General features: G+C 35.3%; 1 protein-coding gene across 1 annotated transcript in view; it reads left to right on the plus strand.

The window, feature by feature from the left end:
- CTNNA3 (catenin alpha 3) overlaps nucleotides 1-26,352 on the plus strand; it is a 1,728,069-nt gene extending 1,701,717 nt beyond the window's left edge. Inside the window, exon 19 of the mRNA XM_061197871.1 lies at nucleotides 26,065-26,352. Within this exon, the coding sequence (XP_061053854.1) occupies nucleotides 26,065-26,352 (288 nt within the window). The remainder of the gene's footprint in view (nucleotides 1-26,064) is intronic.
- The last annotated feature ends 355 nt before the right edge of the window (nucleotides 26,353-26,707 follow it).

The raw sequence follows: 26,707 nt of genomic DNA on the forward strand, positions 1-26,707 counted from the left end.
CCCAAGGGTTTAATATACATATACATACATAATTTATAATGTATTTGTCATGTCAACTTAATTAGATATAATTTATTGTGCCTTTTCAGATGAGAAAACTGAGGTACACAGAGATTAAGTCATCCAAGGTCACTCAGTTAATAAGTGGCAGAGACAAGTTTCGAGCATGAGTCATTTGCTTCTAAAAAATATGTTTTTAATCACTGTTAACCATTGTGCTGATCAACCTAGTGAGAATATAGGGATTTAGGAGTGGATTGCATTTGAGGTTCTTAGAGCACATCCATGTGTAAATATCCAAGAGGTAATTGGAAATATGATAATGGAACCCCAAAGAAATGTCAGGTTGAAGATAGAGATGTGGAATGCTTCAGTGTATGAGTGTTAATGGAAGTCATAGATATATGTCCAAGAAATTATGCATACTTCTTTTGACCCAAATAAATGCAGCAGGGAAGTCAAGATAGCTTCATGGCATCAAGAATCTCTGGATTTAGATGCTTTCATAATGTTAAAACAACAGCTACTTTATTGTTTCATAAATAAGTTTTGGTTTCATGATTTGTATATATTTGAAACAGTTGTTTGACCATTGTTTGGAAATATCAAAGAGTACAAAGAGTACACATCTGTACTCCAACTGCATTAATCCCAGAGACTAAGAGCTTATTTAAATAAATTGAGACTACTAATCAACATTTACCTATTACTGAATCTAGATTTGAACAACCAGAGTAGTCTCTCTTCTAAATCCATTTGTCAACTCTCTAAACAAAGTTTTACTGTTGTTACAAGACAACTGGAAATAGTCATTTGTCTCTCCTGGTGAATGAACATTTTGGACAGTAAACTGTATAGCCTGGGGCCAATGTATATCAGGTATCTGGACAAAAAAGTAGAATTGATACTTTATTTTCCATGCTGTTGTAAAACTTCATCATCTAAACTCTTGACTGTCTGTTCCACAGACCACCTCACTTCTTTGTCAGTTCTGATAAAATATGCATTCATGAAGGCTGAGCTATAAATTTGTTGCATCATTACCCATAAAAGTTCACCCACTTGAGATATCCCTAGGCTTCTATATTCAGCTCAAAAGTTTTTCCACAAATTGAAATGGATGTTGCCTATGACCCTGAGATACACCCAAACATTTTCGTGAATTAGGAGGACAAAATAATTAAAAAGTACGAAATGTTAGCATGAAGTAATTTTATCATTACTTGAGCTGCATTGTCATACCGTTGTTAAGGGAGACTTTCCTTACACGCTATAAAAGTTGGAATAAGGATTCTGTAAGATGAAAGACAAGCATTCTTAATTTGCCAAAGTTCTAGTACAGGATAAGTTACCTTGTCACTTTTTCTGCTTAATTCAAATAAGTCAGCACAATCATACATAATTACCAGATAGCTTAAAAGAGTACAATTCAGAAACATGACATGATTATAAGTGGAACTGTGAAATAAAGAAAATGCAAATGTAAGTTAGTACAAATTATCTTCATGGAATTGGTAGATCCATCCCTGAGAATCCTGAAAGGAAAGGGAGCCTAGCAAATTGCATTTTATCAGCTCCTTGCAAAACAAATACTTTATTCTTCCTTTGAATGGTAGATTTTATTGAAGAATTGGATATGTTCAAAGATAGGACAAAAGATTAGTGTTATAGCCCAAGATTGTCTAGGCCTTAATAACCCAAATGTTGTATAGGGTTATACTAACAGGAGTAACTCAAATTTCACGGCACCGTAAAACTCTTGTGACTCCAGCTGCTTATGGGAGTGTACAGGAGGTGTATTTATATGTGTTCAAAAACAAGTGTAACTCTTCTGGCATTGCTACTTTTCTACTTGGCAGTCCCTTTTCTCTCGGTGATGGTATGGTTCTATTAGGTGGTGAAATCTCCAGTTCTGCAATGCTAGGCCCCAGTTTCTGCTTTAAAAAGCCACACGGCTTCCTAAAAGGAGTGACTATCTTTTATAGGTCCCCAATCAATGTTTATCTAAGGTGAAAAGTCTGACCTCCTTGTACCTAAGGTCTTTCACTCCTAAGTGAGCTTGCCTTTGGTCCTCAATGCAACATTTGTGCCTTGACCTCTTTCCATTCTCCCAGAAGTTTACCCTATCCTTTTTTCAGAGACTTCTCTGTCCATTTTTTCTTTCTTTCTCAGATTGTTGAACAAGATCTCAATATCATGCTGATTGGTTCCATACCTACAGACACTGTTTTCATTGAAATAATAGATTACTTTGCTTTAAAACCTGGATTTTAGAGGTGGAAATAGATATGAATTAGGTGAGTGTGGTGTGGTTTCACAGGTAAAATAGTTTGCGATTCAAATTGTGAGGCAGAATGAACTAGGTGTAGGTGAGCAATCGCATATGCAATGGTCATGCTTAAGTAAAGATATGACCTGGGAGAAAAATAAGAAGTGAGTGCAAAACCGAGTACCCATAGTATGAAACCCATAGTATGAAACCCATAGTAAAGAGTTTCTGTATGTTATTGAACGAATAGTGCTGGAGGGAAATAGCTGCAACCAATGTTTCCATGATGGTTGGGATGTGGAATACCAGCTAGGAAAATGATGGCATCATCTTCCTCTGATTATTTTGGGCTGGGCTTAGAGAAGTGGTAATAGGATTTGAGAGAAGAATGATTTTAATTGCAAGTAACAAAATTTACTGTCAATGGTTTAAACCATAACAAGAAGTCCAGATAGTGGTTGCTCCAATATTTAATAATATCATTAAAGTTAGATTCTTTCCATATTTCCCTCTACCGTCATCTACTGTAAATTAGACCTTGAATCTTAGAAGATGACCGTATTATTTATTTCATATTGGTGTTATGGGGAACACCTTTGAAGGGAAATAATCTGTTTAGTCTCAGCCTCCAGTTCCCGGAGAACAGTAACTCTTTGTTTTTGTTTTGCTGCCATGACATGCATTCATATGCAGAACATATTTCTTATGAGCAGACACCCTTCACTGAACACTGTATTGATAAAGTGGGCTTCTAGCTTAATTATTAGGAAACTAGTTTTAGTTCTTTCCTTTTTCACTCCAAGAAGTATATCAGAATGCAAGTTAGTGAAAGGATATAATTAGAGGCATAACCTTGAAGCCACTCTAATTTATGGGAAAACAATAAATCATTCTCCAATTTCAGTATCTGAACTATTATTATTACCAACAAATTCTGGACCCTGTGACACATGGCACAAGTAATTGAAATGCACCAGTGTGTCTGAACCCTGGGTTAAAAGCTTTCAACTAGAGGACAACCCTCTTCTTTCTTTGTGACCACTCTGTTATTGTCATTACATTGTTGTATTTCCTGGACGTGTAGATGTTCAAGTTGAATAGTGAGATTCAAAAGGGAAGAGAAAACCCTAGGCATCCGAAGTGGTAAACACTCACACAGACACACAACACTCAGCGCACTGTTAGGCATGTAATAAACAGTCAAAATTCATGGTCTACAAAAGTAGAGACTTACCTATAAATTCGAACAATTTTTATCAGAAAAATCAATCATTCTCTTGATTAAGACGCAGTAGGAAAATTATGAGCAATCACATTTGGCACACAGTTCCGGAGTACAAGAGTTAGACTGGAGAGTGCCATTCAGAGAAACTGAGTGCGGATCACTAACAGAGTTACCTGTTCAGGGCTTAAAAGCAAAAGGCTCCCCAGATAAAAAGGAGGAACACCTCAGTGCAACATATTTGAGGGAGAACAAGAAGAGTGGGTTGGGAGGTCTCAGCCAGAGCAAAACAGTCCCAAACAAGACTTTCCACTAAATTACAAAATATTTATGTTTCCAGAGAGAGTAGAAGATGGGTGAGCGAGCAGGGGGTTTGGAGTTACAGAGATCTGGGCTTAATCCCCAAACCTCTTACCAGGGACAAGGTGTTGAAATTCTCCGAGTCATAGTTCTTAGATACCTTATCTGATAAATAGGAAAAATAATACCTACCCCATAGGGTTGTTATTAGGATTATAGATACTATTTTAAAGCATATGGTCTTGACACAAGTTTACAAAATAGGGGTCACTATTACAACTCCCCCCTTCCTCATTCTTTTACTTTTCGCAATAACCAGTGGGAATGGAATGTTGTTGTTTTCAAAACCTTAGTAATATAATAATGATAGTGAATCAGTGTATATATGGTGCACTGTGCTATATCCTTAATCTGTCCTCACGGCAATCCTACGAGGTAGATGTTGTTGGTTTTCCATTTTACAGAGGAGAAAACTGAGACCTAGAGAAAGAACTTGTTCGGATTTAAGTAGTTTGTCTCCAGAGTCCATATTCCTAACCACCTGGCTCTCCTTCCTTCCTCCCCTCTCCCCACACATACCTGCACACCTATACAGTAACCTACCGACCCTGTGGGCTTTATTCTTTAAATTCACACAAAAGCTAAGATCACAGTGATTAAAAAACACTCATGGCTTCATGTTTCTGCTGGTTGCCTGCTGAATTCCAGTGCCTGAGAGCTAGTTTAGATATCAACTGCTTTGGGGTGGGGGCTTGCTGCCAATAAAGTTTCCCATTTTCTAAGCAGCTGGGAGGAAACAACCAGCTGCTCTGAAATGCCTTTGAATCTCATCCCCTCAACTGAGAGACAGCTGTGATTATCTATAGAAAGACTCTGGAAGAGGGTTTTCTGTTTTATAAGACATTCTAGGCAAGACGAGAGAGATTTCTGATTTGAAAAGAGACTAAATTCCAGAACAGAACATTTTAGTATTTCCCCAATGTGGATGCTTTTCTAACCTCTGATATTTACTCAGATACAAAGTTTGTGAGTCTCAAATAAATAGAAGACAGTCATTTTTCAAAACACTTTGTTTTCCTCGGGGTATGTTTTTTACACCGGACGTATTCCATGCTTCGCATTTGAGATAACAGCATTATGCTGCGCCAGGCTTTCCCTGGAATAATTTCTGAAGCACTGTTCTGTCTTGTTACCTGCTGCCCTCTCCTTACAGTGTGTGGATGAAGCAATAATGGTAGGAGTTAATGCTGCTGCTTCCTATCCTAGATTCAAACCACTGACACAGAACATGACTGTAATGTCTGTAGGACATAGCGGGCATGAGGCTGGAGTCGCACCCAGATCTACCACTTAAGTGAGATCACAGGAAGCATACGATATTAAAAAGGTACACAAGAGTCCAGAAAACTGGCAGTTGTCTAAAGCGAGTCATGGTTTCAGTATAGCTCTTATTTTATAGATAATTGCGAAATTCAGTTTTTAATTTTAAAATAGAGACTAATGCTATATTTTATAGAGTTATGTTTAAACCATGGTCAAATCATCAAAGACTCTGGAAAATCTAGGTTGCAAAGGAAATTTGTAATATGAGGTGGAATTTCAGATGTACATCAAAACAGGGAAGGTGACATTTTACTGTCAGAAAACCACATCCTGTATATAAATATATAAAATGTATATGCTTATCTATATAATAATTTAGAGTTCATTTATGCACTCCCTTATTCCTGTAGCCTCTATTTTCCCAACAAAATAGCAAAAATTTTCTAAAGAAGCATAGGTGTGTTTGACAGCATCTTAAAGATCGTTAAGTATGTAAAATCTTTGAGAGCTAAAGAAGCCAGCATTCTCCCATATATATATATATATATTTTTTTTTTTACTAAGAATAGAGGTAGGAAAAGAACCACTTGATTTTGTGTAAACATTTGTTTGATTTAATGAGAGCAAAGACATGAACTTTCTTTTTCAAACACACATAATATTATAATCACAGAAATGGAAAGGTAAGTTCTGTGAGATTTTGTGAATGAAACCATGACACACTGAAATTGAGGGGATGTGCTAGCCCGGGCAAAAATCTTATTTTGCTAGTCATGGTCACTTTTGCTCCCAGAACCTTTCTCTACCCAAGATTTTTTTGACTACTACTTTTTAGCTAGGTTTAACCAATGGGAGCAATTGGCATTCTATTGGCAAGCAGTCGTCCACTTTTGGTGTTTTAGCTGCTTGTCACAGCTTCATCTTTTCCATTTCATTCAGTACTAGGAATGGTAATATTTCATGCTGATGGCAGATTGAGGGCTGCCTCACAGTAATCAATTTTCTGTGTTAAATTCCATGTTTGAAACACCTGAAATAGTTTATATCTTCCTCACTGGACCCTGACTGATACACTCACTGAAAGAATTGTGATGAGCAGAACTGGCTTCATGCTGATTTGAGATGTCTGTGTGTGTGTGTGTGTGTGTGTGTGTGTGTGTGTGCTGGGATGAGAAAGAGTCTTAGTACTTGCTCTTGCACCTTATTCTCAAGAAATGTTCTTGTGCTGTTCCTGGCTTTGCAAACGTAGGCAGAATTTCTCCTTAGTTTTGTTCCATCCAAATCTCCAAATTCTGTGTTGTATTATTTGCCAGTTGACTTTATAGATTTGTAAAATCATAGCTTCATTATGTGCATGTGTACATGTATGTGTAGAGCCCTAAGTATCACACTTAATCTTAACAACCAACCCTGAAAGGAAACAGAAGCTCAGGGAAGCTAATTAATTTCTTCCCTGACTGCATATCTAGGATGTGGTGAGTTGAGACTCAAATATAATAGATTATATACTACAAAAATGATTTTATTCTTAGGCTATTAGACATATCTTATTGATATTACATTTAAATCACTGAGTGATCTTTATCTAAATGTAGGAATTTGGAATTTTCTGACAAATAATGAAAAGCATCATTTAATCAAGAATGCCATTTCTAGACACCAGAAAACTTTGTTTTATGGACCTTGGCTGTGGAATGTCTGGGAAATATTGTTTTGGGGAAGAATAGAATAATTGAAATCATGCCTATCTTTGAAAATATTTTATATATGGTTTCTGTACTTATAGTTCTATAACTTATATAAATATTTCATATAATTTTTAAAATTTTTATTTTATATTGGAATATAGTTGATTAACAATGTTGTGTTAGCTTCAGGTGTACAGCAAAGTGATTCAGTTATATATATATACATGTATCTATTCTTTTTCAAATTCTTTTCCAATTGAGGTTATTACAGAATATTGAGCAGAGTTCCCTGTGCTATGCAGTACGTCCTTATTATCTATTTTAAATATAGCAGTGTGTACATGTCAATCTCAAACTCCCAGTCTATCTCTCTCCACTATTCCCCCTGGGTAACCATAAGTTCATTCTCTAAGTGTCTGAGTCTGTTTCTGTTTTGTAAATAAGTTCATTTGTATCATTTTTTTTTTTTTTAGATTCCACATATAAGTGATATCATGTGATATTTGTCTTTCTCTGACTTACTTCCTTCACTTGGTATGATAATCTCCAGGTCCATCCACGTTGCTGTAAATGGCATTACTTCATTCTTTTTTATGGCTGAGTTATATTCCATTGTATATACATACCATGTCTTCTTTACCCATTCATCTATTGATGGACATTTTAGGTTGCTTCCATGTCTTGGCTATTGTAAACAGCACTGCAATGCGCATCAGGGTGTATGTATCCTTTTGAACCATGTTTTTCTAGGGATATATGCCCAGGAGTGGGATTGCTGTATGATATGGTAGCTCTATTTTTAGTTTTTTAAGGAACTTCCATACTGTTCTCCACTGTGGTTGTACCAATTTATATTCCCATCAACAGTAGGAGGGTTCCCTTTTCTCCACACCCTCTCCAGCTATTGTTTGTAGACTTTTCGATGATGGCCATTTTGGGTGGTGTGAGGTGATATCTCATTGTAGTTTTGATTTGCATTTCTCTAATAATTAGCGATGCTGGGCATCTTTTCATGTGCCTCTTGGCCATCTGTATGTCTTCTTTGGAGAAATGTCTACTTAGATCTGCCCATTTTTTGATTGGGCTATTTGTTTTTCTGATATTGAGCTGTATGAGCTGTTTGTACATTTTGGAGATTAAGCCCTTGTCGGTCGCATCATTTGCAAATATTTTCTCCCATTATGTGGGTTGTCTTTTCATGTTGTTTATGGTTTCCTTTGCTGTGCAAAAGCTTTTAATTTCAATTAGGTCCCATTTGTTTTTGTTTTTATTTCCATTACTCTAGGAGACAGATCCAAAAAGATATTGCTGCAATTTATGACAGAGAGTGTTCTGCCTATGTTTTCTGCTAAGAGTTTTATAGTATCCAGTCTTAATTTAGGTCCTTAATCCATTTTGAGTTTATATTTGTGTATGGTGTTACAGAATGTTCTAATTCCATTTTTTTTTTAAACATGTGCTGTCCAGTTTTCCCAGCACCATTTATTTAAGAGGCTGTCTTTTCTCCACTGTATATATTCTTGCCTCCTTTGTCATAGATTAGGTGACCATAGGTACATGGGTTTATCTCTGGGCTTTCTCTCCTGTTCCATTGATCTATATTTCTGTTTTTGTGCCAGTACTATACTGTCTGTCTTGATTACTGGAGCTTTGTAGGATAGTCTGAAGTCAGGGAGCCTGCCTCCTCCAGCTCTGTTTTTCTTTCTCAAGATTGCTTTGGCTATTCGGGGTCTTTTGTGTTTCCATACAAATTATGAATTTTTTTGTTCTAGTTCTGTGAAAAATGTCATTGGTGATTTGATAGGGATTGCAATGAATCTGCAGATTGCCTTGGGTATAGTCATTTTCACAATGTTGATTCTTCCAATCCAAAAACATGGTATATCGTTCTGTCTGTTTGTGTCATCTTCGATTTCTTTCATCAGTATCTTATAGTTTTCTGTGTACAGGTCTTTTGCCTCCTTAGGTAGGTTTATTCCTAGGTATTTTATTCTTTTTGATGCAGTGGTAAATGGGATTGTTTCTTTAATTTCTCTTTCTGATCTCTTGTTGGTAGTGTATAGAAGTGCAACAGATTTCTGTTTATTAATTTTGTATCCTGCACCTTTACCAGATTCATTGATGACCTCTAGTAGTTTACTGGTAATATCTTCAGAATTTCCTGTGTATAATATCATGTCATCTGCCAACAGTGACAGTTTTACTTCTTCTTTCCCAATTTGAATTCTTTTTCTTTTTCTTCTCTGATTGCCGTTGCTAGGACTTCCAAGACTATGTAGAATAAAACTGGTGACAGTGGACATCCTTGTCTTTTTCCTGATCTTTGAGGAAATGCTTTGAGCTTTTCAATGAGGATGATGTTAGCTGTAGATCTGTCATATATGGCCTTTATTATGTTGAGGTATATTCCCACTGTGCTCACTTTCTGGAGAGTTTTTATCATAAATGGGTGTTGAATTTTGTCGAAAACTTTTTCCACATCTATTAAGATGATCATATGGTTTTTATTCTTCAATTTGCTGATGTGGTGTATCACATTTATTGATTTGCAGAGACTGAAAAATCCTTGCATCCCTGGGATAAATCCCACTTGATGATGTTGGATTCGGATTGCTAGTATTTTTGTTGAAGATTTTTGCATCTATGTTCATCAGCGATATTGACCTGTAATTTTCTTTTTTTGTGGTATCATTGTCTGGTTTTGGTATCAGGGTGATGTTGGCCTCATAGAATGACGTTGGGAGTGTTCCTTCCTCTGCAATTTTTTGGAATAGATTCAGAAGGATAGGTGTTAATTCTGCTCTAAATGTTTGATAGAATTCACCTGTGAAGCCATCAGGTCCTGGACTTTTGCTTGTTGGGAGTTTTTAAATTACAGTTTCAGTACTTGTGATTTCTTCCTGGTTCAGTCTTGGGAGATTGTATCTTTCTATGAATTTGTCTATTTCTTCCAGGTTGCCCATATTTTTGGCATAGAGTTGCTTGATAGTAGTATGGTCCTTTGTAACTTTTCCTTTTTCATTTTATTGATTTGAGCCCTCTCCCTTTTTCCTTGATGAATCTGGCTAAAGGTTTATCAATTTTGTCTTTTCAAAGAACCAGCTTTTACTTTCATTGATCTTTTCTATTGTTCATCTCTAGTTCACTTATTTCTGCTCTAATCTTTATGATTGATTGATTTCTTTTCTTCTGCTAACTTAACTTTTTGGGTTTTGGATCATTGTGCTCCAAAGTCCAAACTTCCTCTTCAAGTTTCTTGTGATGAAAGACACAGGGACTCATAAATATTTCAAGTTATTTTTGTGTCTAATATTTCCTGTAACCTGTGTCAAAAACAATTAGGGTGAAAATGAGAGTATTATCTCTTCTCCATGGACCTCATTGCCTTATGATGACTCTAATGTTAGATGAAATATAAATTGCTATAACAACAACATATAAAAAGGTGTTCCAGCCTAGTCTAGGTATCATGGAATGCTTCCCTGAGAAAGTGATATTAATGTAACACCTAAGGGAAGACGAGTTCCCTTGTGAGAAGGCTTGGAGGTGAGGAGAAGTATGTGGCATATTTAAAAACTAAAATATTTTACTTAGTTTAGTTTCATTGTATGGCTGGACCTCATAATGTAAAAGCAATAAATAAAGTTGGTTAAAGCAGGAAGAGACAAGATAATTTAAGACTTTGGGATCTGTAACAAAAGCTTAGAATGAAGATAAGTCTAATGAAAATCCATCAGTGTACTGTAAAAGAAATGGTTTTTTGGTTGGTTTTTTTTAAGATCATTTTTAGTTTTAATGTAGAGAATGGACTAGAGGGGAGCAAAATGGATAACTGCAATATGTTTTGGGGCGCTAAGTAAGTTAGATATTGACCTGCTCTAAGGTAGTAATAGTTTAGCTTAATCCTGTCAATACCTTCCTTCTGTACTAACGGACCTTGGTGATTGACTAAATGAAGGAGAATGGTGAGTCCAAGGTAATTTTACTGTACAAAGTGATACTACAATTTCCCTATTGAGTTTATAATATGTTTAGAATTGAAATTCAGGATGACAGACAGACAGTATTGTAAAAATTGAAATGAGTAGGTGGAATTCAAATTTTCTATGATTCTAACATCACAGAAGTGTGGTATAAGTAATACTTTATATTAAACCTTAGTAAATCAAAGAAGCATGTTTTTATCTTCAGAGGAACCAAATCAAAAGTAGTCTAAATGTATATATAACTGAGGAGGTACTAGGGAGTAAAAATGGAATAATGTAAAATATTTCATTAGCCTCCCAAAACAAACAAGACAGGAAAATAGATAATAATATGAAAATATGTAAAATGAAACAATGAGTAATATGATTGATAGTTGTAAACATAACCTGAGGAACCACAACACTGAATGAGATATATATTAGAACTATTTTCAAATACTGGTCAACAAATATCAGAAGACCATAATCTCTGAGAGAAGGAAAACAAACAAGGTGAGGCCTACATCAGCTCGATTTCTTCCTAGAGACAATTTGTGGACTGTAGAAATGTTGCAAGAAACAAGACCAAAATACAAAAAACTAACAAAAATCCATTATATGCCAGCAATGAAAAATTGGAGAGCATTTTCAAAATAACTTTTACAGTATCATCAAAAAATAATTAATAGGGAAAAATCTATTGTCATAAATCTATTGTCATATATGCAAGACGTTTAAACCGAAAACAACACACTCTCTTCATAGATTGAGAGTCAATGTTGCTAAGTTGTCATTTCTATCCAGCTTGATCCATATACTATACTAAACATAATCCCCATCAATATCCCCCAGTAGGCATTTTGTAGGACTTACTTACCAAACTAATTAATTTTATAAATCATATAGCAGTTCAAATGACCTAAAATAATCAAATCGTTGAGAAGAACAAGTTTATATTCAATATATTTTACTTCCAAACAAAGTTATATAGTATTTAAGATAGATAGATAGATAAAGAAAAACATAGAAATGGAACAGAACTGAAAGTCCAGAAATGGACTTACCCACATATGATGATCAATTTAATTTTGACAGTGAGTCCAAGATAATTTAAAGGAAAAGAGTATTTTCACCAAATGGTGCTTGAAAACTGGTTGGTTATCAATAAGAAATAAATGTACTGTACATCACTCCATAAACAGAAATCAATACAAAGTTGGCCCTAGCCTTAAACATAAAACTACAAACATCTAAATCATAAAAGAAAAATCTTTGATAAATATTTCATCAAATTTAAAAACTTGCACTTCTCAAGAGAGAGACTCAGACAAGAACCTGAAAAGAAAAATCAGACTGGAAGAAAATATACAAAGGACTTGTATCCAGAATATATAAAGAAAACTTAGAAAGATGGTAATCCAAAAAATGAAGCAAAATATTTAACAGATAAAGAAGATGTGTGAATATTCATTAAGTACTGTAATATATCCTCGACATCATTAACAATCAGAGAAAAGCCACAGTAACATTTCACTTCATACTCACTAGAATGTCTAAAATTTAAAAGGATCAAAAATACCAAATATGGCCTAGGATGTAGAGCAATTATAATTTAATAATATTATTGCTGGTGGTAATTTAAAATGGTAATATAACTTTGGTCAACATTTTGATAGTTTCTTATAAATAAAAACATACTACAAAATAATTGTACAAGAATGGCCATAGCATCTTTTTTCATAATAATAAAAATTGTAAAAAAAAAAAAAAAATGCTAGTCAACAGATGACTGGATTAGTAAGTTTTGGTATACATATAAAATTTAATACTCCTCAACAATAAACATAATAAACTACTGATACATGCAGTAACATGGGTGAAGCTTGCTTTCCCTCAGCATTGTACTTGTAAAACACACAAAAAGTACATGCTGTAGAATTTCATTTGTATGCATCTCTAGAAAAGGTACATCTAATCTATAGTGATACAAAGATCAGTTGTTGCCTGAAACCTGGGATGGGGATTGGCTTGACTGAGAAGAGGCTTAAGGAAACTATCTGATATAAAACAACACTGATATAACAAGTCTAAAGTTTACTTTCCTGTATTCCTGACACATATCAAATTTGACCACATGTTGGGTCATAAAGAAAGCCTCAACAAATAATAGTACATTTTTGAAATCATTCAGAGCATGTTCTCTAATTACAATAGTATTTTAGGTAGAAAATAAAAAGAAAACTAGTAAATCCTCTCTTACCAGAAAATTCAAAAAAATAAGTATCTAGTCCATGAGGTAACTAAGAAATCAATGCTTAAATATTGAAAACATTCTCTGAGATGGAAGATGAATAAAATAAATAATACCTGGTATCACCACTTCTGTACTGGTATTTCTACCTAGTGTAATAATACAAGGGAAAAAAAGAGAAAATAAAAAAGAAGAAATATAATTGTCAGTATTCATAGATGACATGCTTTGTATACTAAGAAAATCCAAAAATCTGGAAAAATATTTAAGAATTATTAAGTGCATTTTGCAATGTCTCTAGATGCAGGTTAGTATAAACATATAAGAATATGCTCAGCTTCATTAGTTATCAGGGAAGTGCCAATTAAAATCTTAAATATAAACCTGACAAAACGGCTAATGTGAAAAAGATGGGGAAAAAGGCATAGGTGAACATGTGTTGCAACTGGAACTCTCATATATTGCTGGTGGGAGTGTAAATTTGCAACAGCACTTTGGAAATCTGTGGATATGCATTTTTATGACTCTGCAATTGCACTCTCAGGTATCTAACCAACAAAATTTCATATATTTGTTCACCAAAATATACATGCCAGAATAGTTATAAATTGCTATTCATAATAGCCCCCAAATATGTAAAAGTCCATCAACAGAAAAATGGCTAAATAAACTATATACTCTTTATGTAATGGAATAGTATAGCAGAATGAGAATTAATTGATCTTATAAATGAAATGATTGAAAGAAACCAAATATACAAGATTACACATTAAATTACTTAACATGTGTTGTATATTTAACACATACATAATGTTAGATATTATATATTTTAATTATATATTAAACTGTATATATTTAATATGTGTATATATCTATCAGTATCTAGTAGAAAAAAAGGGAAAACGTACTAAGAGTTTGACTGCTTGAGAATAAGTGAGAAGTGAAGAAAATATTGTCAGGGAGTATAGAAAACCTTTCAAAAAGTCTGGCTATATTTTAAGATAGGGTTTCATGAACATTTAAATACTACAGTGAAGGTGGAGAGAGATCAAGATGGAGGAGTAGGAGGATACTGGGCTCACCTCCCCTCAAAAACACATCAAAACTACAACTACATGTACAGCAACTCTTGATGAAATCAACCTGGGGCCTAGTAGAACTGCTCTTCTACAACCAAAGCTATAAAGAAAGATCCACATGGAGTCCGGTAGGAAGGGAGGAGAAGTGATCTGGTTGAGAGACACATCCCTAGTGGGAGACAAAGAAGAGGAGGGATATCACAGACTAGGGGATCTTCCCAGGGGAAAACATGGTTCAAGCCACATATTAGGCACCCCATCCCTGGGATTGGACACTGGCAAGATGAGCCCCCTTAGCTGGTTTGAAAACCAGTGGGGATTGATTACTGGAGGGCTGTAAGAAACCAAGACTCTACTCTTGAAGAATAGACACACAGACTTGCTTATTCTCAGTCACAGCACAGAGGCAGCAAATTTAAAACTGCCTGGGGCTCTGTGCCCCTCAGCCTACACCAGGCTCCTACTCCAGACCCTCTTGCTTCAGTGCTGCTCCCCACTAGTGCAAGGCAACCATTGCCAACAAGAGTGCACAAACTTGGAGAGAATGGAGGCAGCTCAGACCCCGGCCCTGCCTCTGATCAGGGCAGAGGCAGCCACTCCCAACTCTCTCATCTGTCCCTGCACACACTTTGGAGGGAGCAATGATAGCTCCAGGCAGAAACCACCATCACAGGAGCATGTGTCTCTTGCCCACTTGGGAGGGGTGGGGCCAGCTCAGTGGTGTGGCATCAACCTCTCCAAACATGATCCAGTCTCCAGCCAAGGAATACACACAGGGAAAAATGAAACAAGCACAGAAGTGTAGCCTCAAGCCCCTAGGCCCCGGCCACATCTGAAACCAAGTCAGAGACTGCCACCACACCCAGGAGAAACCCAGCTCTCTCAGGGCCTCAGCTCCAGCTCCTTAGGTCTCACTCCCAACCCCAACAGGGCTGTGATGGCCATTGAGCACAGGAGAAGCCACAGTGTGCACCTGGCTCAGGCTCCAGCCCCTCCAACTCTAGCCCTATATCCCAAAAAGATTTTAAGAAAATTGAAATCATATCAAGCATCTTTTCCAAGCAAAGCTCTATAAGACTCGAAATCAATGACAAGAAAAAAAAAAAACTGCAAAAAAACACAAACATGGGGAGGCTAAACAATATGCTACTAAACAACCAATGGATCACTGAAGAAATCAAAGAAGAGATCAAAAAATACCTGGAGAGAAATAAAAGCAAAACACAATGATACAAAATCTATGGGATGCAGCAAAAGCAGTTCTAAGAGGAAAGTTTATAGTGATACAGGACCAATTCAGGAAACAAGAAAAGTCTCCAATAAAAAACCTAACCTTACAACTAAAGGAACAAGAAAAAGAAGAAAAAAACAAAACCCAAAGGTGGTAGAAGTAAAGAAATCATGAAGCTCAGAGGAGAAATAAATGAAATAGAGAATATTAAAAAAGATCAATGAAACTATGAGCTGATTCTTTAAAAAATAAACAAAATTGGTAAACCTTTAGTCAGACTCATCAAGAAAAATAGAGTGAGGTCCCAAATCAGTAAAATGAGAAATGGAAAAGGAGAAGTTATGACCGACACCACAGAAAAACAGAGGATCATATGAGATCACTAAGAACAACTATACGCCAATAAAATGGACAACCTAGAAGAAATAGACAAATTCCTAGACATGTGCAGTTTCACAAGACTGAATCAGGAAGAAATAGAAAGCATAAACACAGCAATTATTAGTAATGAAATGGAATCAGGAAAAAAAAAGAAGAAAATCCCAACAAACAAAAGGCCAGGACCATATGGTTTTACAAGTGAATTCTACCAAACTTTTAGAGAAGAGTTAACACGTATCTTTCTCAAACCATTCCAAAAACTTGTAGAGGAAAGAATGCTTTCAAACTCATTCTATGAGGACAACATTAGCTTGATATCAAAATCAGACAAAGATATCACTAAAAAGAAAATTACAGGCCAGTATCACTGATGAACATAATGCAAAAATCCTCAACAAAATATTAGCAAATCAAATCCAACAATATATTAAAAGGATCATACATCATGATCAAGGGGGATTTATTCTAAGGATGCAAGGATGTTTCAATATCCACAAATCAGTGTGGATAACAAAAGGAACCATAAAAAAATCACATGATGCATAAAAAGCTTTTGACAAAATTCTACATTCATTCATGTTAAAAACTCTCCACAAAGTGGGTAGACAGTGAACATACCTCAACATAATAAAGGGCATTTATGACAAACCCACAGCTAACGCTATACTAAGTGGTGAAAAACGGAAAGCATTTCCTCTAATATCAGGAACAAGACAAGGATGCATACTATCACCACTTTTATTCAACACAGTATTGAAGTCCTGGCCACAGCAATCAGAGAAGAAAAGAAATAAAAGGCATCCAAATTGGAAGGGAAGAAGTAAAAGCGTCACTATTTGCAGATGACATGATATATAGAAAACCCTAAAGTCTCCACCAAAAAGCTGTTAGAACAAAAAAAATGATTTCAGTAAAGTTGTAGGATACAAGATTAATATACAGAAATCTGTTGGTTTTCTATATACAAATAATGAGCTATCAGAGAAGTCAAGAAAACAATCCCATTTACAATCACATCAAAAAGTATAAAATACTTAGGAATAAATTGAACCAAAGAGGTGAAAGATCTATATTCTGAAAACTATAAGACATTGGTGAAAGAAACTGAAGATGATGATATAAATAAATGGAAAGATCCCATGTTTATGAATTGGAAAAATGAATATTGTTAAAAATATCCATACTACCCAAAGCAATCTACAGATTTAATACAATCCCTATCAAAATACCCACAACATTTTGCACAGAGCTAGAACAAATAATCCTGAAATTTATTTGGAACTACAAAAGACCTCAAATAGCCAAAGCAATCTTGAGACAAAAGAAGAAAGCTGCAAGTTATCATGCTTCCTGACTTCAGACTATACTACAAAGCTACAGCAGTCAAAACAGTGTGGTACTGGCACAAAAACAGACACATAGATCAATGGAACAGAATAGAGAGCCCAAAAATAAACTCACGAACTTATGGTCAATTAATCTATGACAAAGGAGGCAAAAATATACAACAGGGAAAGAAAGTCTCTTCAAGAAGTGGTGCTGGGAAAACTAGACAGCTACATGTAAAAGCATGAAATTGCAAAAACAGAAACAGACTCACAGACTTAGAAAACAAACTTATGGTTACCAAAGGGGAAAGGTGGTGGGGAGGGATAAATTAGGAGGTTGGGATAAATATATGCACACTACTATATATAAAATAAATAATCAACAAGCACCTACTGTATAGCACAGGGAACTCTACTCAATACTCTGTAATAACCTATATGGGAAAAGAATCTGAAAAAGGATATACATATATGTATAACTGAATCACTTTGCTGTACACCTGAAACTAACAACATTGTAAATCAACTATATTTCAATATAAAATAAAAATTTTTCTAAAGTATGAAATTATAACATTTTCTCACACCATATACAGAAATAAATTCAGAATGGATTAAAGACCTAACAGAAGACCTGAAACCGTAAAACTCCTAAAACAAGACATAGGCAGTATACTTTTTGACATAAGCCTTAGACGTATTTTTCTGGATCTGTGTCCTCAGGCAAGATAAACAAAAGCAAAAATAAACAAATGGGACCTAATCAAACTTAAAAGCTTTTGCACAGTAAAGGAAGCCAACAATAAAATGAAAACACAACCTACTGAATTGGAGAAGATATCTGCAAATGATATGTCATATAAGAGGTTAATTTCCAAAACAAATAAACATCTCATACAGCTCAGTATCCAAAAAATGAACAATCCATATTAAAAAATGGGCAGAAGATCTGAATAGACATTTTTACAAAGAAGATATACCAATGGCAAACAGGCACATGAAAAGATGCTCAACATTTCTAATCATCAGGGAAATGCAAATCAAGACCACAATGAGATATCACCTCACACCGGTCAGAATGGCTACCATCAAAAAGACAAGAAATGATAAATGTTGGTGAGTATGTAGAGAAAGAGAACCCTAGTTCAGTGTTATTGGGAATGTAAATTGGTTTGTGGAAAACAGTAATGGAGGCTCCTCAAAAAATTAAAAATAGAACTACTACATGATCCAGCAGTTCCACTCCTGGGTATATATCCAAAGAAAATGAAAACATTAATTTGAAAAGATATATGCAGCCCAATGTTCATAGCAGCATTATTTACAGTAGCCAAGATATGGAAGCAACTAAACCTCTATCAAAAGATAAATGGATAAAGTAGATGTGGGGTGTGTGTGTGTGTCAGGAAAACAGAACATTACTCAGCCACAAAAAAGAATGAAATTTTGCCATTTGCAATAACATGGATGGACCTGTACCATATTATGCTTAGTGAAGTAAGTCAGACAGAGAAAGACAAACACTGTATTTTTTCACTTATATGTGGAATCTAAAAATACAACAAATGTCAGTATAACAAAACAGAAACAGACTCACAGATATAGAGAATAAACTAGTGATTAACAGTGGGGAGACACAAGATAGGGGTATGGGATTAAGAGATACAAACTGCTATGTATGAATAAATAAGACACAGGATGTAATGTACAGCACAGGGAATATAGCCAATATTTTATAAAAGCTTTAAATGTATTATGATCTATATCACTGTGTTGTACACCTGAAACTAACATTGTAAATCAACTATACTTCAATAAAAATATAAAAAATAAACAAATACTACAGTGAAAAAGCCAATAGAAAGGAATAGAATGAAGATGCATTGGTAGAAAATAATTAGTAATTGTGCAAAATCTCCAAGAAGGCAGAGAAGGAATAGAATCTAGGGTATAATTAGAAGTATCATTTATAGAGAGAAAAAGAGATAACTTTCATTTTAATAAAAATGGACAAGAATTAAGGACAAGTTCAGGCAGTTTCATTTTGCTGCTTCTGTTTTTGTTACTGTTTTGTTGTTTGTTTGCTTCCTTGTTTGTTTTATATTTTAAGTGAAGTAATCTGCAGAACAAGTGAGAATGTGAGGTGACAAAGGTTTGATTAGAGTGGAAGTTTGAAATAGTGTTTGGGTAGAATGGGTGCAATAATTGGCTAAAGACACAAAAGCATTGTCTGTCAGCTTCAGGTTGGTGGCCACCAATTTATCTAGAAACCCATCTGGCCAGTGAGGGGATTCTCTAAGAGACAGTAACCTATGGATCAGTGCTGGGAACATGGACATCTGTCTTCTACTGGTTGTTTGTAGCAGACAGAAGCAAGCTAAGAAATGTTTACTACTGCAACTAGAGGGGTTAAAATGGTAGAATGATGATGATCAAGACAGGTTGAAAAATAGTACTGAGGAATGTGAAAAGGTCTATGAAATGGAAGTCCTTACATGGATTGGAGAACTGATGCTATTTGGATTTTTAGCTTCACACAACCTAGTTTTTCCTTACCTATGCTCATGCAAGAGATGAGTGTACGATCTAGGACCAACAACGGTGCTTTCTTACTCTCAGCACAGAGTTCTTGCAACGTCATTAAGATGTCAGGTTGAGTATTATCAGTAGATGTCTGTGAAGAGGGCAGAACTCAGAGCGCTGCCTGATGCTGGAGAGAAGAACAGCACAGGCTGAAACACAGAGGGTCAGAGAACCATGCCAAACCCAGCCCCTCCTGCTAGCCCTACTTAGTAAAGAATCTGTGTAACTAGTAGCTGGGGTATAATTGTTATAGAAAATGAGTTCTTCAGCTAATCATCTGCCTTTAAGCCAACATGACTATAGGATAGCTAATCACTAACATTACCAATAGTATTTCTAAAATAGGGCATTTCAAATAGAATTAAAAAGCATTCTGAGTAGCCACCTGAATTGGTGTTACGTTTTTTATTATTTCCTTTTAAGATGACATAAAATGTTTTTGGCCTGGAATATGTGCTTTAGAAAACAATAAGATCTGAAAATGCTTTTTGACAGGACAATATATTACAACTGAATAAATGTCATATTTCATTTCATGTATGGCCCTTTCAGCAGTGTTAAATTTCGTTAGTTATTCCATACATTGATTTTCCCCCTTTCAACTTAAGTTGTCCTTTTCTGTTGTCATGATCTAATGGCGAGCTGGCAAAGGACAAATTTACAAGATGAATCCTATCAGTGGCCCACTGGAATAACTCTTCATATTCAAAGAAGGCGCCACCTTCTCAATTTAATTATAAGCTTGACAATTTCAATTTGGATGTATAACTCCATTTTGACTAGCCTTAACAAAGCCCCTTATTTGATTTTCCCATTAAGCCAGCCTGGCTCTTTAACATTTTTGAATGCAACCTAAAAAGGAGAATGTTTTCAATACAGGCCATTCTTCTAAAAATCTGTTCAGAAACAAAAGGATGTGTTAAGCAAGTATTTGGATAAAATTAGGTCCTCAAGAAAAGTTCAGGGTGGATACTAAAAACATGTTGAATTAGATGATGTATTTTTGCTAACAAATGTGTATTTAAATATTTCCTATGGTGTACAACTACCATTATTAGATCAATCATAAGTTAGGAAGACTATAACAGTGTTTACTTTTAAGAAATATTTAAGCTGTCACTTGTTATCTACCAACACACATATGTAATGCCCTTTAACGTTACCTATGTTGACCTTATTTCCAAATACTTTAACTGAGCATTTTAAAACTAAGTACAGGTTAACTAGAAACTCCAGGGTCTGGGGACAAAATCCTGGTTTCTACTGCAAAACCAAGGCAAACAAATTTATTTAATTTTGTTTGAGAATCAGAAAAAAAGTTTGCTTTGTATTTACAGTATCACACATTTTAAAGATGAAGTAAATATTATACAATTCCACGTCCTAAAAACTATAATATGATTTGTTTATGGTTTATCTTTGCCTTATTGATATGTTTACTGAGATCTACATTTTAAAATTTTAAAAGGTTTTGTTAGAAAATATCTTTAATCTGAAAGTCTTCAAACTGTTGGGGGCTTATGAGAATGACTGAGTATTTCTATTTACTATTTCAAAAAAATGCTGCTTGGAAAATAATGGAGTATAAACATTATCAAACCATCATCCTAACAAAATACATTGGCAAGTAAGATACCCTCATTTTTCTTAGTACAAACATGCATGCAAAAATTCTATAACCTTTCTAAAAACAGTTATTGAATAGCCAGTTTTTAAAATTTTAGACATTGTATTAATGTTGGTACAATTTCTTCAACTATACAATATCTGAAAATAAATACACATTGGAAGTGACATATTACTGAGAGGCAGGGTTGTGTAATGGGTAAAAGTACCAGGTACTTGAACAGCACTGCCTTGGCTCCAATTCCAACTCTACCATTTAATAGCTGGGTCGCCTCGAGATAGCTACCAAACCTTCTGGTTCCTTTGTTTCCTCATCTTTAAAATGGAGATAATAATAGCACTCACCTCATAGGATTGCTGTGAGTTAATTTATGTCAACTGTTTAGAACAGCGCCAACACATAGGAAGCACACAATAGATATTAGCAATTATTACAAGCTGTTATTATACTTGGAGCCAGACCGCACACATTTGCCTTTCAAGTACTACTTTTGTGCAGGTGCTACATCCACCAGGGGTCTTTAAGTTCAGGTAAACATTGAGACTTACAAGAATATCATAGGCTACCCTTGGCACCAGTTTACCTAGAAGGTTATAGGACAGGAAATATATTTTTCCAGGCAACACCAGGCTTTTCTCTCCACAGGAGTCCCAGCGACTGTAGTTGCCATGGCAGTTCACACAGGGGTTGGGGAGCTATCTATGCTTTCCCCAGGTGACAGCCCAGGTGCAAGGGTATGGGATCTACATCAGTGGGAGTTAGCAACCTCATGCAAAACACATTTCTGACAAAGGTCTTGTATCCAGACCTTTGTTACTGTTTTGTTGTTTGTTTGCTTCCTTGTTTGTTTTATATTTTAAGTGAAGTAATCTGCAGAACAAGTGAGAATGTGAGGTGACAAAGGTTTGATTAGAGTGGAAGTTTGAAATGTGGAGAGTTAGAGTAGTATAGAGTTAGAGTAGTATAGTACAAGACATTCTGGTGTTCTGATATAACGTAGATGAGGAACTTACAAAATTAAAAGAAGGAATAATTAGCATGTCTTTCTTGGATATTCCTCTTAAGTATCAATAATCACGGTAAGATTTGAACAAAGATTTGCCAGCAAACATTCCACCCTGATGTAGTTGTTGAGGACTTTTATCACAGGTATTTAACTTCGAGTTTTGTAAAAAGATCCAGCCATTTTATGTATACATGAACAAAATTTTGACATTTTATGAGGAAAAAGAACATACCTTTTATTGTTGTTATAATCCTTTTCCACAGCAAAGGCTTGCAGACACATGTCTAACTAGGACCAAGCATTTTGTCTGAAAACATTCTTAGAACTGGACAGATTTGTACTGTAGCTTAACTGAAATCACAGATTACACACCACAAAGCACAAAAGAGACATTACAATAAAATGAACTAAGATCTGTAGAATGATAATATTGAGAAGGACTCTATTTAGATGGTCTTAATTTGGATTATTTGCAAAATACATCTTGCAGTTAGAGCTAACACTGAGCATCATCTCTATGTTCATGTAGATCCTCAAAGAAAAAGAGGCAGAACTTATGAACTATGTCCGATTTACTTTTGAACATAGACAATATTGAAGATCTTATTGTGATATTAATAGACCCATAAGTTCAGTTATTTTGAAACTACATCAGTATTGTAAGAATAAGCACAAGTCACTACCATAAGAAGGATGGCTATATTCCTATTTACTATGGTAGGAGAACAGACTTCCAATTTATATAGATCACAGGCCTTTAATTTGGATCAAGATCTTCTTTATTTTTTTTAACCTCATCCACTTTTATGGAAAGAAGGCAACAGGAAGCTGCTTATATGTACTTGCATGCAAATATTTACATATAACCTTAGAAGGTTTCAGGGCCTTAGAAGCCATTTCATTTCTCAGTTGATACCTTGATCCAAGAACACTTCATCCAAATCAGAGAGGACTGTTACCAGATGTTAGGAAAAATAGCTCGTTTTATGGCAAACATTTCAAGTTACATCTACTTAGAAGCCTTTTCAGTTGATGAAAGTGATTTGTAATGGTAAGAGAATTTTGGGACCTGAGTTTTATAGTCTGATTGTTTTACGCTACTAGGCCTTTAGAGTAAAATAACATTCTCGCTTGCACAGGTACACTTGTGAAATTCAGAAAACCTTGTTCAAGAAATTGAACACTGAGATCCCAAAGTGGTACATTACCCTACTCAAATATGCTTTGTTTCCACAAAGGGAATTCTTTTGAATTCTTCCCTTGGAGGATTTTTCATTAAACTAAGCCTGGTAAGAGGACTTATAATACTTTTTGGAGACATGAAATTGTGCAGTTATTCTCTATGAGTAGGCCTGAGGCACTGCTTAGGCCTCAAACAAAATTTCCTACCATTTGCTTGGCTTGTCTGTGCCCCTTGCTTGGGTGGCCTGTGATTTGGCTAATAGCAAAAAGTCCGGCATCTTAGGGAATATAGCTCTTGGACCTCAAAGATCCTCATAGAATGTCTTACAAGCTTTCCTCATGAAATAACAGTATTCTTGCAGCAATTGTCCTAATCTGTCTGCAAAACTAGTTTTCATGCTCTCCTAGAGGGATAATTTGTCCTGTGGTTTTCTTCAGTCTACTGGAGGAGAAGTCCTGCTACAGTTATTTAGGATTTTAAAATAAAAAGATTTGTCAGAGGCCAGAATAAGAAATCACAATGGTACAGACAGGGCTTTGCTGATTCAGTGAGGAAAGAAGACAAGTCAGTTTCCACAGTTTAAGTCATGAATTTAACTTAAACAACTTTTCAAGACTATAGGTTTATGTATAAAACCCACTTGTATGGGTGGGTTCATTTGCTTCAAAAGCAAATGAAATAAATACAATCTATACATGACAAGATTACAGAGTCAAAAGGAGAAGAGAATGTAAGTTTTAGGGTGGGAAGGCCAGAGGCCCTGGTGAAATCCTGAATGACAGCAGGTCCCTAGGACCTTCTTCTCCAGAAGACTTAATGGCAGCACAGAACCCTCAGAATACACCAAGTAGTTTCATGTTTGAAAGAGAAGATTACCAAGGATCCTCTATACTATTCAGGTTAATTCATCATTTAGAAAAACTTTCTTCTTACTACAGTGAGATTGGAAACTACTTTCAGAATCTAACTAGCTCTAGGAGGTCTTTAATGAAAATTGCTAATCATTAAACAGCAGACTTTAGCGTGCAGTTTGTCCACAGAGTAACATTAATAACAAAGTGTGTTATTCTATTCAAAAAGTCTGTCTTCTTTTTTTTAAGTTATGTACAGATTCAGAAGTTCTAAGTGTTCTCTGAAATACATGTGAGTGCTTCATGAAATCCTGTTTAATGTTTGTAAAAAAAATTTGTCATTCCTGACACATACAAAGATTTTACATTTCTGGCTTCAATAAGTAAAAAGACTCAAAGATGTGTAGTTTTCAAGTATTACTGCCTTTCAAATTACATATTTTTTGGTGTTACCTTTTCAAGGATTTCAGGGTTGGCACATAATGGAGCTAATTAAATTTTCCACCGGGGAAGCAGCCAGCTAGACCACTGCCCCAGGCACATAACCTGAGCTTACTACTTTCCTTCGCTCATTTATTCTGTGTGTGAGATGAGACTCCTCGAACTGCAAAGGTGGAGTACTCAGGCCAGTCAGCTGCTGATGGATTTCAGTAACTACAGAGGCAGTGTTTGAGCCTCAACCTGACAGCACACACCACAGCCAGGTGACAGTGGAAGCACATCTTCCTGTATGAGTTGGCTGTGGATGACAATCTGCCAAACTAAAATAATGGAAGAGGCATTAGTTATATAAAAATGAACCAACTGGGCTTAGCTCTGAAGTATTTTGCAAGATTCTAGGAATATCACCTCATTTTGCCCTGAGATGGTTTTAGTGAACAACCCAGAAAACATAACAACAATTACAAAATAGAATTATGTGGGAAAAGGTGTCTTTTAGTAATTTCATTGGTATATCTTTATAATTAAGCAATTTTGTCAGCCTTCACAAGAAACAAAGGAAATATTTAATAACAACTATGTGGCAGTCTACTAGGCTCTTTACACATGTTATTTACCTTCAATAAGTACTCTTTTCTTATTTTATACCTGAGGAAACTAGGATGAAAATAGTTAAATGATTTGTTTATGTTACTAAATGGCAGATCTGGAATTTAACCAACTTTGACTGAAAAGATCTGTTTTAACACACTGCCTGATAGGTGTAAGAATTACGTGTTTTTAAAAAAGAGACTCTTGTAGGTGGAATTATTTGGGAAATATTCATGAAAATGAGTGGTATACATGCATGTGTATATGCATATGTGTGTATGATATTTATCGTAGACTACGAATTCCCTGAGAAGATTTTTCAGTTGTTGTTTTATTAAGTTACTTACATATGATATAGCTTTTACTGTAGACAGTCATTTCTTATAAAAGGGGTGAACATTAACCCTGGAAGTATGGAGATCCATTACAAAGAAAGCAGTGACCATCTGGTTCTTATGATATGATATAGAAGGTACAGAATTGATTTCACTGAAAACCAAGAAAAAAAATCTAAGCTATCATCTTAGAAAATAGAATATGGATCTACTTATGCATCAGATGACTAGATAAATGATTAAATATAGATTGATGTGATAATTTACATAGGTATATAAAATGAGGAATAACTCATTCGTGTCTGGGATAAAAACAAAGTGGCACATTTCATTTTCTGTAACATTAAATCTCTTTAAATTCCTGATTACATTCTCTGAATAATAGTTTGTTTTTTGTTGTTTTCCTACAGTTGGACAGTGTCACCTCCCTGATCCAAGCAGCCAAAAATTTAATGAATGCTGTAGTGCAAACAGTGAAAATGTCTTACATTGCCTCAACCAAGATCATCCGAATTCAGAGTCCTGCTGGGCCCCGGCACCCAGTTGTTATGTGGAGAATGAAGGCTCCTGCAAAAAAACCCTTGATTAAAAGAGAGAAACCAGAGGAAACGTATGCAGCTGTCAGACGAGGCTCAGCAAAGAAAAAAATCCACCCAGTGCAAGTGATGAGTGAATTTAGAGGAAGACATATCTACTGAAACCACTCTTCTACTCTAGTGTTTATATTACAAAGTCTTGGCTAAACACACTGCTTTATTTTTACACTTGATTAGTTCTGTAAGTTCACTAACTTAGAATTTAACCCACAAATAATGTAAAACATCGAAAGCCTCACCAACACGAGCCACATATATTTGGGATCATGCCATTGTCATTTCTGTATGGCCAGCACCTAATAAGTAATCAACAGATGCTTGTTGAATGAATGAAATCTTCAGGTGTCATTCAGCCTTTCCCATCACAGAGCATATCTTATATTCATTACTAAATGAACACAGGAGACTCAAATGAGTCCTGTTCATCTGTAACAGCTTAAGTATACTCACCCTTTTC

This window comes from Eubalaena glacialis, chromosome 1 (assembly GCF_028564815.1).
Source record: "Eubalaena glacialis isolate mEubGla1 chromosome 1, mEubGla1.1.hap2.+ XY, whole genome shotgun sequence".
Taxonomy (NCBI): Eukaryota; Metazoa; Chordata; class Mammalia; order Artiodactyla; family Balaenidae; genus Eubalaena; species Eubalaena glacialis.